The sequence below is a fragment of the Trifolium pratense genome, linkage group LG5 (genome assembly GCF_020283565.1).
Source record: "Trifolium pratense cultivar HEN17-A07 linkage group LG5, ARS_RC_1.1, whole genome shotgun sequence".
In the NCBI taxonomy this organism is placed as follows: Eukaryota; Viridiplantae; Streptophyta; class Magnoliopsida; order Fabales; family Fabaceae; genus Trifolium; species Trifolium pratense.
Window position 1 is genome coordinate 3,582,694 of NC_060063.1, and position 21,911 is coordinate 3,604,604.

The 21,911-nt window shown below is 34.1% G+C and overlaps 2 protein-coding genes across 9 annotated transcripts; one reads left to right on the plus strand and one right to left on the minus strand.

Moving 5' to 3' along the window:
- The first annotated feature begins 10,318 nt into the window (after positions 1 to 10,318).
- On the plus strand, positions 10,319 to 11,059 carry LOC123884419 (VQ motif-containing protein 20-like). The gene has a single exon (XM_045933507.1). The coding sequence runs from the start codon at positions 10,319 to 10,321 to the stop codon at positions 11,057 to 11,059; it is 741 nt and encodes a 246-aa protein (XP_045789463.1).
- Positions 11,060 to 12,238: 1,179 nt separating this feature from the next.
- On the minus strand, positions 12,239 to 21,083 carry LOC123883602. Of its 8 annotated transcripts, none has more exons than XM_045932459.1 (10): positions 20,600 to 21,083; positions 19,524 to 19,738; positions 19,099 to 19,333; positions 18,819 to 18,991; positions 18,536 to 18,678; positions 18,080 to 18,257; positions 17,399 to 17,978; positions 14,219 to 14,331; positions 13,618 to 13,861; positions 12,239 to 12,813 (listed from the first exon to the last, which is right to left on the minus strand). In XM_045932459.1, the coding sequence occupies exons 2-10, from the start codon at positions 19,712 to 19,714 to the stop codon at positions 12,586 to 12,588; spliced, it is 2,085 nt and encodes a 694-aa protein (XP_045788415.1). In that variant the 5' UTR covers positions 19,715 to 19,738; positions 20,600 to 21,083; the 3' UTR covers positions 12,239 to 12,585. The 8 variants fall into 8 exon arrangements, with proteins under 8 accessions (XP_045788415.1, XP_045788413.1, XP_045788418.1 ...); XM_045932457.1 differs by having other exon boundaries at positions 19,524 to 19,798; positions 20,600 to 21,020; XM_045932462.1 differs by having other exon boundaries at positions 18,819 to 18,988; positions 19,524 to 19,798; positions 20,600 to 20,982.
- Between the last annotated feature and the right edge of the window lie 828 nt (positions 21,084 to 21,911).

The window sequence follows — 21,911 nt, forward strand, 5'->3', positions numbered from 1 at the left end:
TATTTTTTAAAAAAATTTTTGGTAAAAAGTCTATTGGTAATATTTTCAACTTATACAAATAAAAAAAAAGCTTTTATATTAATTTATAAATTTTCACTATATGTTTATAAGTTATTTTCTCATAAATTATCATAAAAAGCTTATAATAATACATAAAATTTATTTATTTACACAAGTTGTTTCACATAACCTCAAAAATGTTGGCGCAGCTGAAGCTTTAAGCTTAACACACTTTGGCCTGCACAGGCCTAGCAAGCAAGCAGGCAATCAAGGAAACACGCGCGCGCTGCACTGTCACTTTGGCCAAGCCAATGAGCTCAGTTTCTGCAGGATCTACAATCCTTGTTCCTGCAACAATGGTGAATGAATGGAAAGGAAGAAAAGCACTTGTTTAACAGAGGAAGAAGAAGATGATGATTAGGGAAAAATAGAATCAGTTTTATTCATCCACAATGGGGAAAAGTAGTTGATTACAATCACTAATCATGAGCCAATTATTTATACTAGATCATCACAATGGTTGATGATTCTCTTAGGCCCTAACCAACTAACAACTTCCTAACTGACTCTAATACACTCTAACAACCTATAGGTAAAACAAAACTAACTGAATCTAACAAACTCTATTAACAAACTTCACTAACAAACTAACTAACTTGCTTAAGAAGCAATTAGTTACACTTTCACTTTTGCTAGCTTGCACACCAAGTCAGCTTATGCACAATATGAATTAACCATCTAGAGTCCTCTTAGATTCAACACACCCCCTTAATTCATGTTGTCCACTGTCTCAATTCCCATTTCACTTCTCAATTTTTCAAACACCTGTGTTGTTACAGCCTTGGTTAACAAGTCTGCAACTTGCTCTTCACTTCTGCAGTGCATTAAGGCCAAGTTACCATTGCTTACCTGCTCCCTTAAGTAATGGAACCTCAGCTCTATATGCTTGCTTCTTCCATGAGCAATAGGGTTCTTTGCAAGATTGATAGCAGACACATTATCAATCTTCAAAGTCACTGTCTCACACTTGTCTTGACTGATCTCTTCAATTAGGTTTTTCAACCAAATAGCTTGACAAGTGCTGAGTGATGCTGCTATGTATTCAGCCTCACATGAGGATAAGGCCACTACAGGTTCCTTCTTTGAACACCATGATATTGGTGATCCACCATAGAAAAACATATAGCCAGCTGTTGATTTTCTATCTTCATGATCACCACACCAATTTGAATCTGTGTAGCCTATCAGCTTGCATTATTTGCCTCTATCACTTGCAGGGAACATAATACCATAGTTTATGGTCCCTTTCACATATCTAAGTATTCTTTTCACTGCAATCAAGTGTGAACCTTTAGGTCTTTCCATGAACCTGCTAGCAATCCCTACACTGTAAGCCAAGTCTGGCCTTGTATTGCACAAATACCTCAGAGAACCAATCAGCTTTCTATAGAATGTAGGGTCTACATCCTCTTCTTCTGCACACTTAGTTAGCTGTGACCTTGGCTCAGCAGGTGACAATGCAACATTGCATTTGTCCATCTCAAATTTCTTCAAAATCTCTGATGGATATCTAGTCTGGTGCATTAAGATTCCTTGCTTATTCCTCAGAAACTCAATGCCTAGAAAATATGTCATGAGGCCTAAATCTGTCATTTCAAACTCTTCCTTCAAATCACCCTTGAATTCACTAATATAAGATTCATTGCTTCCTGTGATAAGCAAATCATCTACATATAGACAAATTATAATAACTCCTTTTGCAGCATCTTTCTTGACATACATTCCATGTTCTGTGACACATTTCTTAAACCCTATTTCATTTAAGAATTTGTCAATCCTTTTGTTCCAGGCTCTTGGAGCTTGTTTCAGACCATAGAGTGCCTTCTTAAGCTTATACACCTTAAGCTCTTGACCTTTCACTTCATAACCAGATGGCTGGGCAACATATACTTCCTCTTCTATAGGACCATTCAGAAATGCTGACTTCACATCCATTTGATACATTGGCCAATCATTTAGGTTAGCAATAGCAGTTACTAACCTAATTGTTTCCATTCTAGTAACAGGTGCAAACACCTCATCATAGTCAATACCTTCTTTCTGAAGAAATCCCTTTGCCACTAGCCTTGCTTTGTATCTGGTTATCTCACCCTTTGAGTTCACTTTCAGCTTGTAAACCCATTTTACATCCATTGCTTTCTTTCTCTGTGGAAGATCCACCAGCTCCCATGTTTGATTGCTTTCAATTAAATCCAATTCTTCTTTCATAGCACATCTCCACCTTTCACTTTGTAGAGCACTATGCACATCAATTGGTTCAGATTCAGCCATGAATGCTAAATGGATCAACTCACCATCATTATTCACTTGACCATCTGAGTTCATTTCACATTCTTGTAATCTTGCTGGTAGAACTCTAGGCCTGTTTGATCTTCTCACCTCAGGAACTAGTTGATTTACTTGTTCTTCACTAATCTCTTCAATCATCACACTAGTTGACTTCTTTCTGTCATTAGTGTTCCAGTCCCATTCCTTAAGCTCATCAATTATTACATCTCTACTGATCACCACATTGTTGTTGATTGGATCATAGAGTTTGTAACCTCCAGTTGAGTGATAACCAGCCAATATCATCATTGTTGACTTATCATCCAGCTTCTTTCTCAATTGATCTGGTGTGTGTTTGAAAACTAGTGAACCAAACACTCTCATATGATTCACATTTGGCTTGTGTCCTGACCAACATTCTTCTGGTGTGATACCCTTCAATCTCTTTGTAGGGCATCTGTTCAATGTGTAAGTAGCAGTAGACACTGCTTCACCCCATAACTCCTTAGGTAAATGCTTCCCCTTCAGCATACACCTCACCATATCCATTATTGTTCTATTTTTCCTTTCAGCAGTCCCATTTTGCTGTGGAGTATATGGTGGGACTATGTCATGCACAATGCCTTCATTGTCACAGAATTTTGCAAATTCATGTGATACATACTCTCCACCCCCATCTGTTCTTAGGGTTTTGAGTCTCTTACCACTTTGTCTTTCAACTGTAGCTTTAAATTTCTTAAAAATTTCAAACACATCACTTTTCTTACTTATCAAGTAAGTCCATAGTTTTCTGCTAAAGTCATCTATGAAACTTACAAAGTACCTGTTACCTCCAATTGAATTCACTTGCATTGGACCACATACATCTGAATACACCACTTCAAGTACACTATTGGTTCTACTTGCTGCAAGCTTGCTGAAGCTCCCTCTGTGCTGCTTTGACTGCACACACTCTTCACAAATCTCTTCAGGCACTTGCAGGCTTGGCAAGCCTGTCACCATCTTTGATTTTTGCAGCAAGCTGAGGTCCTTGAAATTCAAGTGCCCCATTCTATAGTGCCATCTCCATTCTTCTCTGCTTGATGCAGTCATCAAGCACTTGTGATTCAGAACATTGAGCCCAATCTTAAATGTCCTATTCTTTGACATTTCAGTTTTTAACATCAAGTTACCTTTAGTGTTGTACACTTTCAGCAACCTATTCTCCATTACAATTCTGTAATCTTTCTCTAGCAATTGGCCTATACTTAGTAGATTACATTTCATACCTGGTATGTACAATACACCAGAAATCACTGAACACTTGTCATCCTTTCTTTTGATGGTTACATCACCAATAGCTTGTACTGCAAGGCTACTATTGTCTGCAAACTTAACATTGTGATTCTGCGTAGCCTTTAGGCTTGTGAACCAATCTTTCCTCCCTGTCATGTGTGTTGTACATCCAGTATCAAGATACCACTTCTCTTGAAGGTCACTTTCATCTTTTGTAGTTACAAGAAGCATAACTGAGCCTTCATCATCATCATTATTTCTAGCCATTTTGGCTTCAGCATCACTTGATTCCTCTCTGAATCTACATTCATCTGCAATAATGACCATAATTTTGGCAATTATAGCATTGAATGTGTTTCTTGTCAAACTTTCCTCTTCCACCTCTGCCACCTCTTCCACTTCTTCCACCGCTTCCACCTCCATTGTAACCACCTCTACCACCATTGAACTGTTTCTTCTGATTTCCACCTCCTTTGGTATCTTGATTCTCTTTACCACTTCCATTCTGATAACTATCTTTTCCCTTGTTGTTTTGCCATTTTCCCTTTCCTTTCTTATTCTTATTACCCTGCTGGACTTGTAATGCTATCTCACCATTGGATTTATCAGAATTTCTCTGATTCATCCTCTGCTCATGTGCTTCCAAAGAACCTTGCAGTTCTTCAACTTTTATACTGTCAAGATCCTTAGATTCTTCTATAGCAGCTACCACATAGTCAAACTTAGGAGTTAAAGATCTCAGTATCTTTTCAACTCTCATTGTACCAGACACAGTCTCACCACATGCTTTCATTTCATTAACTAATTTTGCAATCTTTGTAAAGAATTCACTTACAGTCTCTTTCTCTTCCATTTGTAGCTGTGCAAACTTGCTTCTTAGGGTTTGTAGCTTCACTTTCTTCACCTTCTGATCTCCAGCATAAGCTGTAGCTAAGATGTCCCAAGCTTGCTTAGCTGATTCACAATCTCCAACCTTTTCAAAGATATCAGGACTTACACTTTGATGAATTATGAACAATGCCTTGTAATCTTTCTTCTTCAATTCTTTGTGTTGTGTTCTTTGAACCTCTGTTGCACCTTCTGAAAGTGGTTCCACACCACTAATCACTTGTTCCATCACATCTTGATAATTGAACAGAACTTTCATATGTTTGCTCCAATTATCATAATTATTTCCATCCAAAACTGGAAGATTCGCAGGGAATTGACCATTGTTAAAGGTTGCCATGGTTAAAGCACGAACCAGGCTCTGATACCAGATGTTGGCGCAGCTGAAGCTTTAAGCTTAACACACTTTGGCCTGCACAGGCCTAGCAAGCAAGCAGGCAATCAAGGAAACACGCGCGCGCTGCACTGTCACTTTGGCCAAGCCAATGAGCACAGTTTCTGCAGGATCTACAATCCTTGTTGCTGCAACAATGGTGAATGAATGGAAAGGAAGAAAAGCACTTGTTTAACAGAGGAAGAAGAAGATGATGATTAGGGAAAAATAGAATCAGTTTTATTCATCCACAATGGGGAAAAGTAGTTGATTACAATCACTAATCATGAGCCAATTATTTATACTAGATCATCACAATGGTTGATGATTCTCTTAGGCCCTAACCAACTAACAACTTCCTAACTGACTCTAATACACTCTAACAACCTAGGTAAAACAAAACTAACTGAATCTAACAAACTTCACTAACAAACTAACTAACTTGCTTAAGAAGCAATTAGTTACACTTTCACTTTTGCTAGCTTGCACACCAAGTCAGCTTATGCACAATATGAATTAACCATCTAGAGTCCTCTTAGATTCAACAAAAAATAAGTCCATCTAAATCAATGAAATTTAGTGAAGTTGTTTCACATAACCTCAAAAAAAAGTCCATCTAAATATATATATATATATATATATATATATATATATATATATATATATGAGGAGAGATCCGTTGACTCCAGGAGTAAGTCTCCATTGACTTACTCCGCTTAATAACTCAATATCGGCATTATATTTCTTCAATCCAACCGTTGAATTCAAAGATCTCATTGAGTAAATCAACTCCACACATTTTTTTATAAAAATTCAAATTCCTAGCTTTTTGGTGTCATTTGAAATTCCTTAAATCTAATTTGTACAAATTACTTCATAAATTCACATCATTATGAAAAAAATTCAAATTAATCATCGAAACAAAAAAAATTGCCCCCAAACTATTATTTTACCTCCAAACTTTGAATTCCCTCAAAATATTATTTTACATTCAAACTTTCCTCCATCCAAACTCTAAGAGTCAAAGAATGTTGATACAAATACTTACATATTATTCATGAACGAGTTTCTTATCGACATCGGAATTCAAACTCGGATCTTTGTAGAATGAGTTAAATTCTTACCAACTAAATCAAACTTTGTTGTTTAAGAAATTACGAGCGTCAACAAAACATAAAAAGATAATGTTTTTATTTCTTTTAGGTGCGTTTTCTATACAATTTTTTGTAAGCTTTATTTATGTGTGTTAATATATACAATTTTTTTGTAAACTTTGTAAGATACTACCTCCAGACTTAAATAAGATAAAGTAAGGTGAACAAATACATTGGGGATAGTTTCTTAATTAATACGAATTCCAATTGTGCATTAATTTGGTTTAAAGATGTCATTTCAATCCGATTACGACATTGAAAATGTCGATATTGTTTTGTCGAACATTTTCACTCAGATTCAAACTAAAAGATTCTTATTTGGGCGTATAAATTTCAAATGACATTTATCATTTTGTCTAGAGATAAAAAGAAAAAAAAGTAAGAGTTTGATTTTTTTTTGTCAAGCAGTAAAGCGGCAAAACTCACACATTTAAATGTGAAGAAACGTAGGATCCAGGGTTCGAACCTCGATCACTCCAATAATATTTGTGATAGCTACCATTTAATCTATTGAAAGTAAGAGTTTGACTTTGATTGTTAACTATTTATCACTTTTGGGATATTTTTTTAGCCAACTTACATTATTGAGGTACGGGTTGCTTTTAAGCAAAATTTATTTAAAATATAATTTTTAAATATAAAGTAGTATAAAAATATGACATGATGACTACGGTCTGACAAGTGGATCAGTCTATTATTGAGTAATAATTCACACTCTAATGTTTAGAATGAGTTCGTATCCACATGGATCGTGCAAGTAAAAGTACGTTGCATTCGATTTGTTGGTTTGAAAAGGTTTTGACAAGTAAAAGTGAATATCAAGTAAAATAAATAACAATTAAGTAAAAGGTGTGCGAGTAGATGAGCACGGATGGTTAAATGTTTCGAATCTCTCCCTTATTCATGTTTGGTAACTGACGTTATACCTGCTTCCTTTTCATTTATTCATCTGACGGATTAATTTTTATTAGATAAGTTCAATGATACCATTCCTTACCCTATTGCAATTGAAGAAGTTATAGTCAACCGCCGATAGGGTCCCCCTTGTTTGTCATGTTTTCTACCTTTAACAAGTTGTCACGTGTTAACCTACCTTGTTTTCCTAACTGTAATCATGCAGAGTTTAACTATGTGTGATTCTTAAGCCTCGGAGTTCCTGATCCTCCTAGCCTCCTCTTTAGAGTTCTCCTAACTCTTGCTTGAAGCTCCACAAACATGAAATATTTATGAATATTTTGGAATGAATAATTGTAAAGGAGGAGAGCTCTATTTATAGTTTTCTTGTCAGGCTTAGGCATTTTCTCGTGCTCCATCGTACGCATCGTGGCTACGGTGGCTTCAGAAATTTGCATCGTGGCCACGATGGATCGCAACGTGCTACGATGGCTGGCAAATCTTTAGATTTTCTCGAAATTAATAACAGATCATCGTGCTGCAATGGACATGTCATCGTGGATACAACGTGGCGCGCTTTTTCTTCCTTTTTTTGCCCTTTTTTGTGTTTTTTTCATTTTTCTTGCTTCTTGCCCAAGTAACTTTGTAACTCTGGGTTGAAGGTTTCCATTTGTGCCTGGCGAAGCAAACCTGGTTACTCGAGGGATTTTATCTACGGAGGCTCATCTTTGCGTTTCTGGTTGCGGAGAGGTTGAGTCGGCTCAGCATTTGATCCTCTCTTGCAGCACTTTTGGCGCCCTTTGGTCTCTTGTCGGCTCCTGGATTGGCTCTTCTTTGGTGACTGCTCAGACTCTTTCATAACACTTTGTTCAGTTTACGGATTCAGCAGATGGTTTTCGAGCACGACGTTCTTTTATGCAGCTCATATGGCTTGCTTGTGTTTGGGTTGTGTGGACCGAAAGAAATCATCGATTGTTCAGAGGTTCAGCAAACTCGGTGCATCATATGTTGGACAAGATCAAGATTTTTTCTTGTAGGTGGTTGAAAGCGACGAGTAGCACTAAAAACTATACTAAAATACTACTAAAAACATATAAATTCCTTTCATCACATGACATTGAATTTTATTTAAAAATATCAATATCAAACAATATATTACTACTAATTTTCCGCTCTTGTTATTACTACTATTTTTTTTTTTGGTCAAGTAGCCTAACAGCTAGAAATTCCATCCTTAAAGTGGATGAGTGGGATGACCGGGTTTCGAACCCCGGTCCCTGCATATATAATGCAATGTCCAACCAATTGAGCCAAGCTTTATTACTACTAATTTTAAAGTATTATAAAAAATATGACATGACATTAAATTTTATTTAAAAATACCAAAATCAAACAATATATTACCACTAATTTAGAATTAAGGGTGTATTCTCTATAAAAAAAAAGTGTATTTACGATGAGAAAGCAAATGATGTGTAAATGAAAAGATAAACATAAAAATAAGGTTTTTTCTGATCTACCTTTCATAAATTGAGGGTATTTACCCATCAACCAATTAGAACAAACTATATACAAGTCTACATGTACAAATTCAAAAGTTTATTATAAGTTTTTTATGAGTACCACATGTAAATCCACTAACGCAGCTTGTTCTTAATTGTTGGTGGGCATATACCCTCAATTTTATGAAAGGATAGAGTAGACCTCACCTAAAAACAATGATAAGTTTAAATTTATGCAAATAAATAAGCTATTATATGAATTCATAAGTTTTAACTAATGAAAATTGTATCTTCATTATCAAAAATAAATAAATTGTGTTTGTATCAAACTATTTTCACAAGCTTATAATAATACATAATTATTTTTTTATGGTAATAATATGTTAAGGCCGGAGATATTGGGCCTGTTTGTTATAGATTTTTTTAAAATAGATTTTATAGTGTTACATAATTTTGTGTAACACAAATTTACAAAGAATTTTTTATAAAAGCTTCAAATGAAAATTTGGTTTGAATAGTTATTCTTAAAATGTTATTTTAGGTATTTGATCATTTTATTGAAATTTTTTTTGGATATCAAAATTTCGAAAAATCATTTAATTTTGAAACTATTTCAAATGGATTTTCATAAAAATCATTTTTGAAATACAACTTTTTGAAAAAATTGTGATTTTGACTATGTTTTTATCTTCAATAATGTGTGTTTATATTATATGATGTCAAAATTAGTGTTTCAGTTTAGAAAAAACAAATACAAAAAAACTTATAATATTTTGAAAAATGGTTTTAAAAAATCTATTTTAAAAAATACAAAGAAAAAATCTATTTTTTTAAAGCTGAAACAAAGAGACTCATTATAGTAATTACTAGAATCGATGCTTTTAAAGTGAGAGTCATTCATGGAATTGCATTAACACTATATCAGCCAAGAGAAAATCAAGGAATAATATAGGGAGTAGTTTAATTCTACACAAACATATCATACCACTTTTACCTTGTGAATAATAAGAAAATAATACATCTTTTGCCGGTCTCATTTATTTATTTGAATAAACTGTTTCGTATAAGCTAAAAAACAAGTTAATCCAAATGAATCCTAATTTTATTTTTATTTTTTAAAATAATTTTATGATCAAGGTTTCTTTACGTTTAAAACTCAGTATCTGACTTATGGATCGATTAATAACCTATTAAAATAAACATTAACAAAAAGTGGAACTAAAATCTTGAGAAAAACACACTTTAAGATCTTAAGCTAATGATACTATACCAACCCAAGTGAGTTTTATTTTATGAGCAAGGTTAAATTATAAAAATCGACATTCTAGGCATTTGTTGTTTTTTCTGGTTTTTCTGAATAACAACAACCTTAAAATACGCATTACCACACCAAAACATCATAAAACACTGCTAAATAATCCACACGTGGGACCCACCACTCTCAACTGATTCCACCTCTTCGGCTTCTTTGTACACGTCACCACAACGCTCCTCTCCAGCACACTAATCCCTACTTAATAAAATCCCAAAACTACCCTTTCCCATTTACACATTGCCAACGTGTCACTTTCCCATTGGCCACCACACTATCCCCTATAACAATTTTTATTTTTACAATAATCATCCAAAAATCACAAACCCTATATATATAACAAATTCATCCTTATAATTCTTTACCTTAATTAACCACCTCCACAAAACCATAACAATCTAAACCAATTTTTTCTCTTTATTTTATTTTTCCTAATTATTTTAGCTTTTTTGTTTTATATAATTTTTTTTTGTAGCTTTTTATATATCCATTTAAAGCAAACCCATATATAATTCTTCATAACCATATACCTAATTTTTCCTATATTTGATTGTGTTATTTCATTGTTACCATTTTCTTCAAAATCAAAACCATGAGTCCTTCACAATTTCATGCAAAGAAAGAAATCACCCCAACCATCACAAAATCCAACAACAACGTTAATGGAATGTTACCACCAAATTTGAAAATCAATAAAGATTCTCATTTCATAAAAAAATCATCGCCAACATCGTCACCGCCATCGTCGTCATCATCAACATCGTCTTCAATGATGAATAGCATGATGGCATCAAATAAACCACCGCAACAACATCGTCATCCGGTAATAATTTACACACATTCTCCGCGAGTCATCCATACTCACCCTAAGGATTTTATGGCATTGGTGCAAAAGCTCACCGGGCTCTCTCGCTCGGAGGAAGAGGACGTAGGGAGCAGCAATGTTGCCCCCTCATCTCAATTTCAGCCGAAGCAGGAGCCTGTGAGCCACATTGGGATGATGGTGGGAGAAAAAGAGAATGACCAAAAAAGGGTTGTTACCCTTAGAAATGAGGACAATGAGGCATCGTCATCGGTGACCACCGATGAAAACAATTGTGGTAACAATATTAGTGAAAATCAGGTTAACTCGTGTTTCCTTACATCCGATGCACCAATATTTGAGCCTCCGTTGAACCCTAATTACATGTCAAACTTCTTGGCGTCGAGCTCGGCGGAGTTCATGTACTCAAGTCAGCCAATGTTGAATTACTCAGATTCATTTTTCTCTAATAACATGAGGACCTCTACCACCTTGGGAGGGATGAAAGAGTTTGGTGACTATGGATTATAGTTGAAGTTTTTTTTTTTTTTTTTTCTAGTTTGAATCTTTTGTGCCAATAAAAGTTCTAATTTTCCAAGGATAGAACTTCACTTTCATTTTGGAAGAATTAATAATACTTCTTTGTTGTAGACAAGAATTTGTACCTCTCAGAGGATTTATTCCAGTTATTTTTATAGTTAGTTTCATAGATTTGTGATTCAGAATAATAAGAAAGATTTTTCTTTCTATGTTATGGCTATTTCTTCATTTGCTTTTCAGAACTATGACATGCTTAATTGTTACATTGACTTGAAAAATGAAAAATTATATCAATCTAACATAATTAGTACACCGTTTTTAATTATACATCCGAGGCCTAAATGGTTCCTTAGTTTTGCATATGTTCAAATTTGTCTCCACAATTCTAAACTATAATTTTTTTTATAACTATCTTATAATTTCTTAAAGTTTTCTGCATAGTGTTATTCTCCATCACAATGCGGAGCTATGAAGCACATACATGGACACGAGGACACTGAGTTATCATTAAATGTAATCATAGATATTAGTGTCTTATCTCGCGGGCACGTGTTTGACACTGGAACACACATATTTCAAAGAATTTTGTATAATACAGAATGTTCTTACAATCTACAATATTATGGAGGACTAAATTATCATTAAAATTTAATAAAAAATTATCATTAAAATTTAATAAGAATTGAAGTTTTTATTTTTATTTTTTATAAGCTAATAAGAATTGAAGTTAAAAAAACGCGGTTTTATAGAAACTAAAAATATATTTAACCATACTGATAATTTGTGTAATGACTAGTGAAAAATTAGAATAATGACTTCCACAACTTTCCTCTCCTTTTTCCTTCATTTTATTTTCCCCTTGAAATTCAAAGTTCCAAGCCAGAAGTTACAAATCAAGAGTGATAAGGAAATAACCCTAACAGCCTTTATCTCTAAACTTGTGGCTTTTTTTTTTTTATTTATAGCTATTCCTTTTTAAACAAATTTTATTTGCACAAATAATAAATAGAGTAATGTTTTGATGAATGGATAGCAATTTTTGTTTCCTTTTTATTTACTTTGAAAAATTACATTTACATTTGAGAGGATAGAGCTATGAACTTAACTTAAGTAAAGCTTTTTCATTAGTTATTAGAAAATCTTAAGCTCAATTTTGAAACCAAAATACAATTGTAAACACAAATGATACTTCCTCATTTCACCAACTACATTTTCCAACTTCATTTTATAAATTACTTTGCTTCCACTAAACATTTCTATATATGAAAATGACCTAAAGGAAGAATCCCTTGATGTAAAAGTATCACGCAGTCACACACAGTAATCAATCCCGGTCACTGATTTGAGATCTCGGACGGTTCAGATTATACAGTAAGTAAAGTAATTATAACGATCCTAGTTATTGATTTAAGATCAGACGGTCAAGATCTATAACTGCGTGACACAGTTAGAGCCAGGGAATATAAGTATCCAACACAATCATGTACATAACTTCACCACCAAAGATTTCATCATCATCATTTTTTCTTCTTGTCCTCTTTTTCTCTTTCAAGTTTAACAGGAGCAGCCGGTATGCTGAACCACCATTCCCTAAATCTCCTCTCCCATCTCTCTGTGTTAGCTTTCCTTGGAGGTGAATACATTGTAAATATCTCCAAGAACACTAGCAGAACTATGTATTTAATAGGTAACAAAGCCAACATCAACCCAGCTGATAGAAGAGCAAATGCCAGCTTCTCTGTCGCCTGATTACGATGTAAAGGAACAAAGTATTACAATGTGTGACAGAAATTGTAATCAATATTGAACAAACTTCTCAATTTATTTGTTATGAAATGCATCCAAATTTCTTTGCAAATAAAAGCACCGATCAGCAATAAGAATACCGAGCAACACCAATTGTTTGTTTTCTTTAGTTATGTTTTAAGTCCCTGCAAATATGTCTCATTCTGGTTTCGGTCCTGTAATTTTTGTACGAGCCCCTAAAAATAAAAAATTTGCCTGTGTGGCTGTGTTTGTAGTTATTTTGTTTTGTCTCGGTAATATTTGAATTGTGGCGAATTAGTCCCTATAGTGTAAAATTAATTAATGTCATATTTTAGGAACTAAAAGCAATATTGTCTATGTATTCCAGAGACGAATATAACATGAACCAAATATTATAGGAACTAAAACAAAATAACGAGAACCAATAGCAAAATTTATTTTTTCAAGGATCGCAAAAAACGTTTTTTATAGGGACTAAGGCCCTATTTGGATTGACTTCTTTTGAGCTTATGCAAATAGATAAGCTTTTGTATTATTCATGAGTTTGTCAAGGTAGTTTATGAAAAAACAACTTATGAAGATACAATTTTCGTTAGTGAGAACTTATAAATTAACATAAAAACTTATTTATTTGCATAAGCTATATTTCATAAGCTCAAAAATAAGCCATCCAAACAGGCCCTAAAACCATAATGAAACATATGGCAAGAGCAAAAGCATATGTATGCTTTATTTTATTCGAAGAGAAAAGTAAAGATCAACAAAGGGGAATGAGAGAAAACCTGAGGAAATATGGAGAGTAACAACCCGCGGAACTTGAGAAGAACTATATTACCATCTTGTATGAGCTGTTCAGCTTGAGAGACAGCAGTTTGAACAGCTAGAAGCTGTTCCATTGTATTCATCGGTGGAGGGGCTACAACTTTAACTTCAGTTACAGGCCTACCTTGATTAAACCATCTGGTAATTATCATAAAAGATGCAACCAACACAAGTACAAGTGCCGCTGCATAGCCAAGCCAGCCCCTGCAATTTATATAAGAAGATTATCTAAGTTATCAAAAGGAGGAAAATATATCATCATAATAGGAAGCTGTGTTTTTTCGACACAGAATGAGACAACAATTAATTTGGATGGTTAATGAAATTCAAATACATGGTTAATGAATGTAACAAGGTGTCGCAACTCATTAACCATCCATAGAACACAATTAACCATGATTTTCATGCATGTATATTTGAAAACAAATTGTCGTTAATAGATATGCATTTTGTTTTTGAATGATTAGATATGAATATTTTAAAACCTGAAAATCATGGTTAACGATGTTCAAAATCGTGGTTAATTACATTCAGCGGATGATCAGTCTATGAAAGTTTTACCTCCAGATGATGTAGCCGAAGAACAAACAAAACCCAGAAGACTTCAATGGGTCGTCCCAATATGCCAAAGATTGAAGAGACTTCCTAAGTTCATCAAGAGGAAAAAGCAATTCCTGAAAATAGGACAGATCGAGCAAAATAAGAAAAATGCACTGAAATCAAGCATGTATAATATTGGTGGTGAAGCGCTATTAAGTTGTGGCGGATGACTGCCATAGGTGCTCATTCATAATTCATTGCGTACAGCCACTATAGTGGAAAAATGCAGCTGTCACAACTTACAATATGAGCTTTAGGTTTAATTCAACCCGAAAAGCTAGCTCAAGAGGTGAGGATTGCATAAGCCTTATAACTATAAGGACTAATATTGCCACATCTCTACTCAACGTGAGATCACAGCACACCATCTCAAGCTTGGTAATGGATATTTGATGCTTGGACAGATGCAGGGGGCCCAATAACAAATCTAGGATAGGATGTGAGACCATCTCAAAATTTGGACTTTAGGCTTAAATCAACCTTAAAAGGTGGCTCAAACGGTGAGGATTGTCGGTTAGAAACTGGTACCAAAATAAGATTTAATTGTCAAAACCCGAAACTGACTTTTACTGAGGCAGAATACATTTACGACAGAAACAAAAATACACATTATAGAGAATGCAGAATTCACACATTATAGGAAAGAGATAATAATATATTACTACACGACAATGCCAATCCAAGAAATTCGAGAATCTTGATCTCTCCCTACCAAGAATTAGAGAGCTTGGTCTCTTCCTCTAACAACCCCTCAATAACTACTATTTACTATCCCGTAACCATTTTCCCCTTTCCTTCCTTTCTCTATTTCTTTATTCATAAAAGTTAATAACATAAGCTGACAAATAATAAAAATATAACAGTCATAATAAGGGGGCAATTTGGAAATTTTATAGAAATTTGATTGAGCTCAAAACCTAAGATCGTATCAGAGTCTAACCATTGTGCCATCCACCATATAATCCACGTACCAAGCTCAATAGTTCTGAACATGATACGAGTGTATTGCAAAAACCCAAGTTCTACATTGAAAATAGATAAAGCTTGCACAAGAGTTTATAAAGAAAGACACTCGCCACCATAAAAGCTGGTTTCAGAATGATGAGTTAAGCCCAATTTAAAACAAGTTTTATGACAAGATATGAAAATATCTTGATATTATGTTAGAATATCTTAGACTATCTCTTACGATTATCTTTTTATATTGAGCAGTGCTAAATGGAACGACAAGTTCCTTGCACGACATCTGCACGATGCCATTAAAACACACTAAATTTCCTTTTATAATTGTTAATTAATTTTTTATTTTTTAATTGCAATCGAAAATCTCGCACTTCTCCTTTTACTTTCACAACGCTAAATACACTGTAGCTGCTGGAGATTGAGATCTACTACCACTTCTACAAGCTACAACAGTTCCAAACAACACTGCTCATCACTCTCATCTAAACAATTTTTCTATCCCTATCGTTGTCCTCACCGTTGTTGCCACCAGCGTTGTTGTTTCAGATGTCATGTTCTGTTCTGTTCTGAGTGTTCTTGGTTTGTAGTACTAGGTAGCTATGTTTGTTACTGGAACAAAACAAGAACAAAAGATTGTTGTTTGTGGAATTGGTTTTGTGATTGATTTATGGGCGATGGAACAAAAGGTTTGGGAAATAAGTTAAGGATTTGTTTGGTGTTGAGTGGCGTGGAACCATTTTTTTTTATTTTGTTTGTAAATTGATTAAATTAAGGAACAGGAAGCACAAGAAGAGGAGGGAGGTTTTAGAAGATAAATGAGAGGATAGAGAGAAGACGGTTGGTGGAGAATTAAGTAATAAATGAGACGTTTTAGTAAAATAGAATTTTAGATTGAATCCACGTGTTTGTCGTCGGATTTGCACGAGCGCACTGTCGTGCATCTTAGCATTTCCCTTTTATATTTATTAGTTATTATCATGATTTGTTTCCTTATTTTTAATTAGGCGTTGTAGTCTTGAGTTAGCATAAAAACAACTTAGTGTTTAGTCTTAATTGTATCAATCATCAAGCAAATTATCAATCATACTAAACCATAATCATAATTCAAAGTCTAAGCCACTAGGTTTGGTCTAGTGGTGAGGGATTTGGGTAGTATGCATGAGGTCCTAGGTTCAATCCTCATTGCCAACACAACATTGTAAACCAAAAAAAAAAAAAAATAATAATAATAATAATAATAATAATAATAATAATAATAATAATAATTCAAAGTCTTCATTACTTAATTTTCTCCTTTCCTTGCTCATCTAAAACCCGAAAATTTAAACTCTTTTTTTCCATTTTTATACTTCATTCCTATGTTCTCATTGCTCCTAGATTGATGGCAACTGTGTGTTTTGGACTACGACTCGTGATTAATAATCATGAATGTATTCAATTTTTTTTAACATTTTGAGTATGTACACAACACAAGTGCGTTTTGTAAATTACTTAATTGGTATTATAATCTTTAGTGAAGCATCCAACCTAGTTATCTGCTATAACATTTTAAGGGTTGGCCCTCCGTGCAGCTAATCAGGAGTTATCAATAACTATAAGTATTCTGCAAGTGAAATTAGCATTCTATAATTTGGCTTCACTCCATTATTAAGATGTCCCTTAGGAAAAGAAGAGAGAAGTGCATTGCCAGACATGTATATTACGGGTTAGGATCCTCTCCATTTTTCCTCTCCATTACTATAGTTTTGAAGAGTTTTATGATATATATTAAATTATTGGGCCCACCAAATGTCATATCATTGTATTTATATTCCCAAAACTTTAGTAATGGCAAAAATGGAGAAAACAAAAAATGGACAGGATCCTAAATGACCTGGTCATACGCTTGCACATGTTTGCAGACTTTCCGATCAAGAATAAATATTATCATACCACGTAGGTAGCTCGGTTGGTGAGCTAAGCGACAATGAAGAGGTTTTAAGGAGGTTCGGGGTTTAAACATTGAAAACTAACATAACCACTAATTCACTAATATTTGCCTATCCGAAAAAAAAAGAAAAAAAAAGTCCTACCTACATTCAATTGTATCTATATACAACCATACTTCAGTACCGTTATTGACAAAAGCAAAACGGCAAGTGCTTGGCTAAAAGATAAAAGTGGAAAATGAATTAGTACCTTCATGACAGCCAAATTAGTGTCGATGCCATCGACTTTAGAACCGTCAACTGTTGCCTGTGCAGACACGACTTTTTTATAATTGTTCTTAGATTCTTTAACTACTTTTTCCAACAAAGTTATCTCTCCAACAGTTACTTCACCGACAGCAATTCTGCCCTCATTTGAGCTGTTCGAACTTGTTCCAAATACGAATCCCAAGTTAGAAACCGTGTCCAAGACCGAGATAGAATACATTCCACTTTCAGGCTTGGAATCATTCCCGCGTTCTGACTCCCTTGAATATGACATATGTACAAGGGTTTCTAATATAAAATCACCACCTGGAAGCTGATCACATAAATTAAACATGAGAAGAGAATCATTCAGTATAGGACCCACAGAACTCATATCTTGGATGGCTTGCAAACGCAAAATTCCTAAAACAGCCTTCCAAAGTGCTTCATCCCGTGCGACCCCTTTAATTCCAAACTTGGTTATGAATTTGTGAACACAAAGAATCTCTCTGATGATAGCTAGCCAATAATCACGACGAGCATGGCCTTTAAGCTCTGGGAATTCAAGTACAGCTGGTTCTGATCTATAAGATAAATATATAATTTAAAAGTTGATCGCAAGATAAACTTCTGCAATTATCCATTATCTATAAAAAAAATAAAAAAATATTGTGCAATTACTTACAAGGATGATGAACTATAGAATACTGCTTTGTCAAAAAGTCGAGTACCCCATGGCCCAGTCAACTCAGGTTTAACAATTTGGTTTAGATCGTCTGATAAATCATATCTTTTTGGTTTGTCATATGATACAACGCGAAGTTCTTCAAAATAAAGTGCATGATCTGTCAGGATTAACCTTCCTGCATACATGCCACAAAGAGTCACTAAAGTCTTAAAGAATAAAAAATGCATGCTTTTACTATGTAGCACCGGCACTTCAAATTGAAGGTGTGTCCAATACACGACACTGATGCATGCGGTTATATTCAATCACTTTGATTTTCTCAAATTATTTTCAGTGTATGTGTGCGCGTTACTATCATGTTTCGTACTTGTGTCAATACTTCATAGTATTTTATTTAACGGGAACATATGTTTGAGAAAGATGGTATATAAATATATATCTTTAAACACTTACCAGGCCAGGTTGATATTCCTACATGCTCAAGCACTGGCTGTGTGGTGACGGTTCCATCAATCTCAAGAATCTTCTCGCCTTTAGTGGATCTTATAGCAGAAAGGAGAGAAGACTCGGAATTGCTCTTCATTTTTTTTATTGCTCTAAAAAGATTTTTTAAAAAATTAACAACTTTTTTCGAGCCTATCTCAATTCACATAGTAAAGAATACAGCAAAACAAGAAACTCTTAAACAGAAACTGAAGCAGATATTTAGCATAAATTTCAAGGTAGAGGTTATTACTTTTCTATCCCACCCAGGTACTTGTCATAGATGGGGAACTGGAGGCGACCACCGGTTGACGAACTCAGTGCCTCAAAAAGATTTTCACAAACGATGACATTGGCAATGATGGGAACCGCAGGAGCTATTCGACAGAAAGCTTCTAAGCCAACAGATACATCTTCATCGACCTTCTAAATCGACGCTCATTAGTATATTACTAAAGAAGCCACAAAAAAACCTATAGAATGCATACACAATATACAAGTATAATATCTAACTCGTACTCTGAAAGACATACATTAGTCAGAGGTAGGCTAGTGGCAGATGGGACCTCCCAAGCTAACATCATGTCGTAAGTCAATCGCCGGAATGTTTTATCAAGTAGATGACCAGACATTTGTGCTTTCAATGAAAGTGCTTTGAAACAACAATACTCCAATAAGTTCCTCGCATATCGTGATGGAATTTTTAGGGATTCCGATGCCTCTTGATTGAAGCTCTCTTGAAGATCACTTGAACAGGTCTGAAGGATTCTGCATTATTTGTTTTTAATTACAGTTTAATTTCCAATAAAAAAATCATGGTACAGAAACAATAAAAAAAACGTTAAGGGTCCTCGGCTAACACTCAAACTAAATCCAATAAGAGTGAAAGTTTCAAAACTGATAATGAAGCAACATTGTTGCCAAGTAAATGGCATAAGATACCGAAAAATGCACTTACTTTGCACATCTACGAACAACTAGGTTTGCAACGGGAGAAAGCTCGCGTACAAAATTCTTCCCAGCAGAAGGCGAATTTTCCATCTCCTCAAATTCTTCATCAAAATAACTTTTCTTGCCAAGCAACCATTTAAGCGATCCATCTTTTACTAGACCTTCAAACATAGTTCTGGTTTTTCCGGCCGCAGCCATCTCTTTTCACCCTTACTACACTATCTTGTCAAGATGGAACACAAGACACAAAACATCCAGTTTTTGTCAATCTCCTTGCATTTACTGAATCACAAGGTAAGATATTAAACAAAATGAATATTGAAGCACACCAATATGAATCCTCAAAACTATATCATTATCACACTCATAATCATAGATCAAACATCTCAACTCCTCCAACACAATCTGAATATATTGAGTAATAGACATTATTACAATGACGCCAATCGCAGATCGCGCAAAATATCATGTCGGTTTGTTCCAATTTCACGGCACTACAGTGTTATAGGCTTATAGCAACCTGCTGAATCCGTTTTCTTACAACACTTAGTACTAAATTGTGTATCATAGAACAATAATGGTTTGTAAAAATCCCGCTAGTTGTAGCACTATAGCTGCTATTTGACAAGCGCATTAAGCCGCAAACATTTCTAACAATTTCTGAAACTTTTAAGAGTTCTACAAAGTTTAGTATTTACAAAGAGACAGTTTGCCATTACCTCACAAAAGCAAACATGAATAATAACATCAACACTTCAGATTGAAGACGTGTCTAAGTGTTCGACATATCTAAGTATCTGACACATCACATGTCAGTGTCCAGCACCAACATCGTACTGGCATGCATGGTTACATACAATCACTAATAATTTATCAAACTATTATCGGTGTCTACGTGTCGGTGTCTGTGTTCAATAGGTAACATAACAAATATCAGGTTGCTCACCAAAAAACAGTACTTTAACTGTTTCAATCTCAAACAACATATACAAACACATAAAAATGATTAAAAATTAATGCAAATAAATTAATAATAAATCAACCGCTAAACATGTAGAACGAAGCAAAACCCAAGTGACCCACCTTTAAATGAAGAATAAAAATTTGATCTTTGGCAAATGGGGTTGCTTCAAATCACGAGATTTTATTTTTAACAAATAACGAAATTGAAATGATAATAATAACAGATACCAACAACTTCGGAACTTGGTTTGGTTTGTGAAGAGGGAAGAGAATTGAAGTTGTTGTTACCTTTGTGAGATAGAATCAGGAAAGAAATTGATGATGATTATGTGTGTGTTTTCTCTTTTCTGATTATTTTCTTCTTTTTCTGGATAAATAAAAACATTGGTTTTTCTATTATATTCTTGATTCAAAAATTGGATTTGGTATCAAACCGATAAGAACTTCATATGATAATTTAATTTATTCTTTCAATCTCTATCCAATTATCAAATGATAAATATATAAATATTAGGGTCAAAGTTTTATTTTTATGAAAAATAGTTTATGAAAATAAATAAATTTTTATATGAATTTATAATTTTTCAGTAACGAAAACGTTCATAATCTATTTTTTCAAAAATTATTTTAACAATATAATTTATCTTTCAAAAATTATAAAAATTCGTGGAGTTGATCTATTCAATGAGATTTTTGAATTCAACGGTTGGATTGAATAAATATAATGCCGATATCGAGCTATTAAGCGGAGTAAGTCAATGTAGACTTACACCTGGAGTCAACGGATCTCTATAGTCCCTTAAAGATATTTTTGATTTCACATTGGTCCCTTAAAAAAAAATGTATGAATAGGTACCTTAAAGAAAAAAAAAGATCCGAATAGGTCCCTTAAAGACATCTCCGTTAATCAGTTTGGTCCTTTCCGTCCATTTTTTTGAGGACCAAACTGAATAACAAAGATGTCTTTAAGGGACCAAACTGATTAACGGAGATGTCTTTAAGGGACCTATTCATACATTTTTTTCTTTAAGCGACCTATTCGGTCCTTTTTTTCTTTAAGGGACCAATGTGAAACCAAAAATATCTTTAAGAGACAATTTTACTAATTAAGCCTAAAAAGTATTAATCACAATTTAATGAGTTTAATAAGTTGTCTTATCATTGGGCTATATGTCGGTATGTCACTTATGAAAAATTATCCACTTCGAATCTTCTATAACATAATACATAAAGCGATTGAGTTTGCCATTCAAAAAAGATTAGCGGTGCAACTTGTTGCTCGTTTACCTTTCATTCATGTGTAATTAGTTTGAAAAAAAAAGTTAATTTTTTGAGTCAATCTTAAACTTGGACATGCTTGGATTGACTTATTTTTAAGTTTATATAGTACAACTTATGCAAATAAATAAGTTTTATGCATTTATTTATAAGT

Bases quoted from the DNA above. Each gene is read 5' to 3' on its own strand.
- LOC123884419 (XM_045933507.1), top strand. From the start codon at position 10,319: ATGAGTCCTTCACAATTTCATGCAAAGAAAGAAATCACCCCAACCATC.
- LOC123883602 (XM_045932459.1), bottom strand. From the start codon at position 19,714: ATGGCTGCGGCCGGAAAAACCAGAACTATGTTTGAAGGTCTAGTAAAA. The intron at 18,679-18,818 runs GTAATAACCTCT...AAATCTTTTTAG, and splicing joins TACCTGGGTGGGATAGAAAA to AGCAATAAAAAAAATGAAGA. The intron at 17,979-18,079 runs GTAAGTAATTGC...TTTATCTTATAG, and splicing joins TTCTATAGTTCATCATCCTT to ATCAGAACCAGCTGTACTTG.